A 7,932-nucleotide genomic window follows, 5' to 3' on the forward strand; every position below is an offset into this window, starting at 1 on the left:
CTTTACATCATTATTCCATTTAATCCTTCTAGCAGCCCTGTAAGGGAGGTACTATTGTCCCTGATTATGTGGACAAGGAATCAGAGGCTCAGAGAAGTTAAGTATCTGGCCCACGTTCACCCAGGGAGTTGGGGTAGAGTCGAGTGTCAAAGCAGTTTGTGAACTCCTGGGCCTAGGACCTAACCAACAGGTCAGTGGCCCTCAAGGCTCTGGGACCATCGTGCCTGTTGTTGTCATGACCAATGCCATGGCTCATGAGGCCCCCTGGCACTGCCCTCCTGCCCACCCCCGGAGGTGACAACCCTGACCGCCACCTCCTCCATCCTCCGCAGTCTGCGCTCCTCCAACCACCGGCAGGTGAACAGCTTGTTGCGGACAGAGGAGAGCCCGCCCATACTGGAGGCCACACAGCAGCAGCAGGTGGTGGCCTCCGAGGGCCGGGCCTTTGACAATGAGCAGGATGGCGTCACCTACAGCTACTCTTTCTTCCACTTCTGCCTGGTGCTTGCCTCCCTGCACATCATGATGACGCTCACCAACTGGTACAGGTGCGTGCAGCCTGGTGGGGCACGGATAGAGCCCGCGGTGCCTGGGGGGTGTGTGCCACACAGCTCCTCTCCTCTGACCCCTCATTGGGGTTTTCCTGAGCCTGCTCAAGGCTTGGGCATGAAGGTGTCAACCTAGGACCCTCCATCTGCACTGCAGTTTCCCTGCCAGTACCTTAGTCTGATCCAAGCATCCGGTGCCTTTATTAAGTGCCTGAAAAGTGGAGACCGCAGGAGGTGGGGCTGGGCCTGTGCAGGACAGACCGGGTTTACAGATCAGGTGTGATTTGGATCAAGGGGTTGGGTCTGGGATTCATGTTTGGAGGGTTAGGATTAGGGTGTAGAGATCAGAATCAAAGTCACAGGGTCAAGCAGAGGAGTCATGAAGTCAAGAGTTGGGACTGGGGCCATATAAATTCATAAATTTGGTCATTTGGTTAAAATTGGGGTTAGGAGGCCATGAAGCCAGGATTAAAGTTGCCAGATCAAGGAGCTAAGACCAGAGGACCAAGATCAGGGGCCAGTCCTGGGGTCACAGGGTCAAGAGATATCAAAACTGTGATTATGAGATCAGAGGTGAGGGATGGGGTTAAGGATTGAGGGTTAGGATTAAGGTTAGAAGTCAGAACTAAGGTCTGGAATTCCAGGCTTCTAAAGCCAGGGACTGTAAGTCAGGTCACAATATTTCAGTCTAGGACTGAAGTTAAGGTTGTAAATGAGGTCAAGGTGAGGTCTGTGGTCCAAGTCTAGGGTCTTAAGGCCAAGTGTCAAAAATACGAAAGACGGGGACTAGTGTTACAGATTAAGAGGCAAAATTGAAGTCGGGGTCACACCTGAATCATAAGGTCAGGGCCAGGACTGAGGTCACAAGACTGGGGGCAGGCTGACTGGGTGATGGTGTCTTCCAGACCCAGCGAGACCCAGAAGATGATCAGCACCTGGACCGCCGTGTGGGTGAAGATCTGTGCCAGCTGGGTGGGGCTGCTCCTCTACCTGTGGACCCTGGTAGCCCCCCTCCTCCTGCCCAACCGTGACTTCAACTGAGGCAGTGCCCTGCGGCCTGTCCACCTGGTGCCTCGGGGCTCAGAAACAGTCAGCCAAGCTGAGCCCCTGCCCTGTCTCCAGCACTTGTCCCTGAGCTGGGCGCCTTATTCTTAGTGCCTTCATGGATGAGGAGCATCAGGCCCATGCCTGAGCCCCTCCCTCCACTGCCCCGGACCACGGGGCTTCCTCTTCATTCCCCTTGTCCCTGGTCGCCCATACTCACCTGCTTGGGGGAAAAGGGCCTCTTGTTCCCAGGCTCCTCAGGACAGGGTCCTGAAAGAGAGAAATACTCAGAGCTGCTCAAAGAGCAAGAGCACGCACCATGATGGGGTACCCAGCACTGAGGCACTGTTTTCCTGACCACGTGCCCTGGGCACCCTGTCCCCTTCCTGGACTTCGTGCCTTACAGAATCTCTAAGATTTTGTCCAATAAAGAAGCCAGAGCATCTGCCTCCCGTGTTCTCTGTCCCCTCACCCTCGGTGCAGCCCCCATCCCATCTGGGGTCAGTGTGAGGATTGGGAATGGAATGTCAGGGCTGAGGGGCCAGACCAGGAGGGGCCTCCAAGGCCAGACAGAGGGGCCTGGGCTTTGTCTTCTGGAGGTGGGTGTGAATGACAGGTGGCAGGAGGTGGGGAGAAAAATGGTAGCAAGAGCCAATGGTTCTTGAATGGTTCTTGTGTACCCAGCCTGGAGCAAGGAGCTTTCATCCTTGTGGCAAGCTAGTTAGTCCAGTTGAAAATCTGTGCATAAATTAAGTGAGCCCTCTACATATGCAGATTCCCAACCATGGATTGAAAACCTACACTGAGAAGGAAACTTATAAGAGAAAAGAAAGATGAAGCTCCTGACTCCCCAGTCTTCCCTGACCCCCAGTCTAAATAAGCACCCCCATTTCTCTTAGCACACTATTCCCCTGCATAGCCTCTATTACTGTGTGTGATTACTGTATCCATTTGTGTGATTATCACTGTATTGTCTGACTCCCCCTAAGGTCAATGAGGGTGAGAACCTACCTTTATTGTTTATAGTTTCTCTGGTGTCTAGAACAAAGCCTGATAAAGAGAAGGTTCTCAGTCAGGTTAGTTGAGTGACTGACTAACCATCTGAATGAATATTGATTGATTCTGGAGCAGCCACAGGAAAGCCCAGGGAGTGGAGAGTTTATAGCAGAGTAGGAGGGAGAGGATCCCAGGGCTTGGGTCAAAAGGCCTGAGTTTCTATGCTGAATATGCAGGGTCAGAGAAAAATTCCGAGGAATGGCTTCAAAGCTGAGACCTGCAGAACAGGTGAGAGCCAGGTGGGATGAAGAGCATGGGGAGAGTGGCTGCGGCAGGGAGCGGCATGGCATTGAGAGGACAGGAGCATCCAGGAGCTGAGGAGTTGGAGCATCCTGGTGAGGGATAAAGTGGCAGAGGTGGAAAGCCCCAGGCTATGGAGTTTAGCGGTTGCAGGCCAGAGACCCAAAGTCCTGTCTGGTATGGCCCTCACTGCGTTTAAAACAAGAAGAACCTCAACAAAGATTGTGGTGTCTTGCTATGGAGCACATTCTCCATCCGCCCTAGTTCCCACTGCTCCTTTTCAATGTCCACCTACTGCTTCTTCATTTAAGTGACTCACCGTGAAGGCATCTGAGTTTGCAGTCCTGTCGCAGGGTCAGGTAGGCTGTGGTCAGGGCACTAGGGAGGCCTGAGACCTGCCCACCTTCCTCTGAAAAGCCTCAGGGGCTGTGGGTTTTGTCTGCCCCAACCTTTCTCTGTTCTGTTTCCCAAGGAGTCCCCGGCTGGTGGTGATGTTCTGGCTTGTGAGGGTGGAAGGGCCCTTGGGAGAGGCAGTACCCTGTGGTAGTCAGATCCTGAGTCTGGAGTCTTGCAGGCCTGGTTCCCACCCTGGCCCCTTCACTTGCCTCACCTCTCTGTGCCTTGGCTTTCTCACCTGCGAAGGGATGATAAGAGTCCTTACCCACAGGGTTTGGGGTAGGGCTTGTTTAACTTTGAGCTGTTCTGGACAGCCCACTCACATACTCATTTGTGCAATGTGCCAGGGTGCAAGAGTTTAGCCAACTATATAGTTTACAGGGAATGCAGCCCATAAGACCAACATCACTTCTGACACAAACTGCAAGCTCAGGGGTTTCCAAAACCACCCTTACATTTGATCACTTACTAGAAGAACTCATGGAACTCTCTGAGAGCTATTATACTCAGGGTTACGGTTTATTACAGAGAAAGGACAAAGATTAGAATCAGCCAAGGGAAGATGCGCATAGAGTGGAGACGGGAAGCATCAGATGCTGAGCTTCCATTGTTCTCTCTCGGTGAAGTCAGGATGCGTTCCTTTCCCTGCAGCCATCAGCTGCAACATGCATGGAGCACCACCGACCAGAGCAGTTCACCTGAGTCTCGGTGTTCAGAATTTTGATTTGGCTTCCATTACGTAGGCATAATTGATTGCTCGATTGCTCTCAGTCTCCAGGTCAACTGATACCATGTGACCCAAAGCCCCCACCTTAAATCATGTGGTTGGTCTTTTTGGTGTGGCCAGCCTCCACTCTAAATCACATTATTACTATCTGGCTTGTCCAAGACCTCCAGGCAAACAAAGATTACTTGCCAGGAGCTGGGGGCAACAACCAGACCTCTTTACGGCAAGATCAAATTCTATTTTTTCCAGCTTTATTGAGATATAATGGACACATAATATTGTGTAAGTTTCAGGTTTACAATGTGTTGATTTGATACATTTATAAATTGCAAAACGATTACCACCTTAGTTTAGCTACTACCTCTATCCCATCACATAGTTACCTTTTTTTTCCGGGTGGTGAGACGGTGGTGAGAACATTTAAGATCTACTCTCTTAGCAGCATTCAAATATTTGGTACAGTATTATTAGCTATAATCACCATGCTGTACATTAGGTTTTCAAACTTGTTAATCTTACAACAGGAAGTTTGTACCCTTTGACCAATATCTTCCATATCCCACCCCCCCAATAACTTAAATTCTTTGCTATATACAAGGTCAGCCTGGAAAAGATATGTGACATCTGCATGTTGGAAGATCCCAGAGGAGCTGCCTTGCCTCTGCCCACATTTATACCCTGAGCAGTCTGGGGCTGGTGGGTTGAGGACTTAGGGTAAACAAAACTAACACTTATTGAGGATTTTTTATTTGCCAGCACTGGCTCAACCTTTTTCCATGCATTATCTCATTTAACCCTCTCACATTTTCCATGAGGAAGAATGGCCTCATTTCATGTATGAGAACACCAAGGCAAGGAGAGGCTGATAACTCGCCCAAGGTACACAGCTAGTAAGGGGCTGAGCCTCGGATTTGGACACAGGTCTGAGTGACACCGAAGTCCACAGTCTCTGCTATTCTGCCTCTTATATTCTAAAAACATGGGTTTGGATTCAAATATAATGGGTTCAAATTCTGGGTTCAATCACTTATGGACGGCGTGACCTTGGCCAGGTCAGGGATTGTCTCTGAGTCTTAATTTCCTTATTGACGTCAGTTAGGATGTCCCCTCAGTGCCTGCTCCCTCCTGTTGTCCTCTTGACAGTTGAGATTATTTTCCTGACCCCCTCTTCGCCCCAGACTAGAGATTGCTGGCAGGAAGGAATCATGACCTGTGTGCTCATCTACCTCCCACTCACCACACTGCCTGGAACAGAGCAGGTGTCTGTAAATGTTTGCCATTATTGAAGTACATGGGAGCAAGCCCCTGAAAGACCAGAGACTAATCCTGCTGAGCAAGCGAGGGCTGTGCTGCGGGAGCCCTCAGGGCTGGGTGCCCAGTGTGGGAGGATCCCTCACGTAAAACCCTCCCCAGGAACTTGGTCACATATCAAGTGAAAAACATGGACCTTACCCCCAGGGAATCTGATTTGTTTTAGGCCAATGCCATAACTTGCAGTGTGACTTTGGGTGAAGTCATAACTCCTCTAGCCTTGCTTTTCCTATTAGTAAAATAAGGGGGTAGGACTAGATTGTCAGACAGTTAAAATCCATTTTCCCATCTTGGCTGAATGGCCCTCTGAACTCTGGGTCCTAGGTCCTCATAGAGGAAGTATCTGTGATGGTCTTTTTGATAATGCCTCCTTCTCTCTGGTCTTGATGACCCATTAGTCCCCCAATTGCCCCTCTCATCACACATCTGCACACACACAGCATGCACATGCATGCACATGTGACCCATGAGCACAATGCACAAACATGCAAATATGTACACAACACATGCATATCCGTGGATGCACATGCGTGTATGAGAGCACACACATGTATGTACATGGTGATGTATACAGTGGACTGCCGTTCAATATCCATTCACCCCTCTTCTCTGGGCCTACCCTGCTGCAGGGTTACAAGCCTGAAAACACATTTCTCAGACTCCCTTTCAGTTAGAGCTAGAGTTCTGGGTGTGACTTAGGTTCAGCCAATTGGAGATACTGATGCGAACTTTGAAATGTGGAAATGAATTTCTGCAGACAATATTTGTTTTTTTCTGTGGCCATTTCCAGTGTGTGGGCATCAGGTTCAGATGGGTAAGTGGCAGGACCAGCAGTGCATCTGCTGGTGGTGCCCTTGATTGTGACAGGGTGTGGCTCTGCAGAGGTGGCAGCCAGGGTTCCCTGTTCCTGGTGGCTTCAGCAAGGCTGATGAGGGTCTGGAGTGAGGGGCAGCTTCCTCGGTAGCCTTCTTCCATGATGTGACTTTAGGAATCGCTCCTGAAAGCTCAATATTAAATCTGTTGTTTTTTTTTTTAGGTCTGATTATTTATAACACGTAACACTCTGTAGTATATTTCTTCCTGTTTAAACCAGCTAGAGTGTTTTCTGTTCTTGCATCTAAATCATTTCGCATCTAAACACTTGCATTTAATCCTTCAGGTTTTATTTTGCACAAGTGTCCTGACCTCTAAGCTAGACTGAATCCTTCATTACGTGCTTTTCATTCTCCAATTACATCTGACATCTTACTTCTGACCAGTGTCTGGACTATGTTCACATTCTCTCAACAAATACTTAGCAGGCACATGAAGGCTCCTGGTGTTGGAGATTACAGCCATTCATGTGATGGGACAGAGTAGGAGCTCAGTAAATATTAGAGAGACACATACTAAATGGGCCAACTAATTAATAAATAAGCTAATTTCGGATAATGAAAAGCACTACAACAATAGAATAATAAAAGAATGGAGAGTTGGAAATATTTCTACCCAAATAAGGATGATTAAGGAAAGCCTCTTTGAAGGGGTGACATTTGAGCTGAGAGCTGAAGGAGGAGCCAGACATGGGAGGGTTTGGGAAAGAGAATTTCAGGCAAGTGCAGAAGCTCTGAGGTCAGGAGCTGGTGATGCTTGAAGAAGAGCAGACAGGACAGTGTGGCTGGAGCAGAGTAAGGAGGAGACGGGGAAGACGTAGGCTGGGTCACATCTCATCTCGTAGGGCCCTGGAGGTGTGAAAATTAAAAAGGGAAAACTTACTAAATTGGAGTCGGGAGGCTAGAAGGGGGAGCTCTCACACAGTGCCACTCATGCCAATTGCTGGAAGATTTGTCAACGACAGACTCCCACAGAATAGTCAATAGGAAAGAATCATCAGTTACAGACCCCAACAGGAAAAGATGTACATTGCTTGTCCTACAAGAAATCGACTACTCCAGCAACTCAGCCCATGAGAAGCCATAATCTCCCCAAACTCTTACTTTTCTTCAATGAACTTGCATTCAGAACAATCCCTCCCAACCTCCTCTTTTTTCTCCATAAAATGACATTCCTCTCTTTCCTTTGTTCGACTTGTCTATGGCTTTGGCTATAGCTTTCTTATCTTGAATCGTGATTCTTTGCTGTTCCTGAATAAACCCATTTTTGCTGGTAAAATAACTGACTGTTTTATCTGTAAAGTCAACAGAGGCCACCCCAAGGAGGTGGGTTTTATCTTTCATACAACGAGAAGCCATCAGAGGCCCTTACACAGGACACGATGTGATTGATAAGGGATTGGTATGATGTCAGAGTTGGGGAAGGTCAGAGTGTCAGCACAGCAACCATTTGGGAGGTGACTGTAGTAGACCAGGAAGGAGATGACTGGCTAGTGTGATAGTAGTGCAGATGTGTGATTTGAACAGAGCTGGGAAATATTTTGGAGGTAAAACCCAATAGAAGCTGCTGCTGAGTTAGATGTGGGGGTTGTGGATAAAAGAGAGAAACAACAATGACTCCTGGCTTTTGGCCTGAGCAACTGGGTGATTGTTGATATCATTTATCACAATGCAGAAGACCAAAATTGGTTTCAGAGAAGAGAGGTAATCAAACTTTCTATTTGGGATTGGTAGTAGA

The 7,932-nt window shown here is 48.6% G+C and overlaps 1 protein-coding gene across 3 annotated transcripts in view; it reads left to right on the forward strand.

Moving 5' to 3' along the window:
* Window positions 1–2,040, forward strand: part of SERINC2 (serine incorporator 2) — an 18,310-nt gene extending 16,270 nt beyond the window's left edge. For all 3 annotated transcript variants that reach the window (XM_011357808.2, XM_023529262.1, XM_011357809.2), the window contains 2 exons: window positions 333–548; window positions 1,454–2,040. In XM_011357808.2, coding sequence (XP_011356110.1) covers window positions 333–548; window positions 1,454–1,589 — 352 coding nt within the window. In that variant the 3' untranslated portion in view covers window positions 1,590–2,040. The remainder of the gene's footprint in view (window positions 1–332; window positions 549–1,453) is intronic.
* The last annotated feature ends 5,892 nt before the right edge of the window (window positions 2,041–7,932 follow it).

Source organism: Pteropus vampyrus, unplaced genomic scaffold, assembly GCF_000151845.1.
Source record: "Pteropus vampyrus isolate Shadow unplaced genomic scaffold, Pvam_2.0 Scaffold36, whole genome shotgun sequence".
NCBI lineage: Eukaryota > Metazoa > Chordata > Mammalia > Chiroptera > Pteropodidae > Pteropus > Pteropus vampyrus.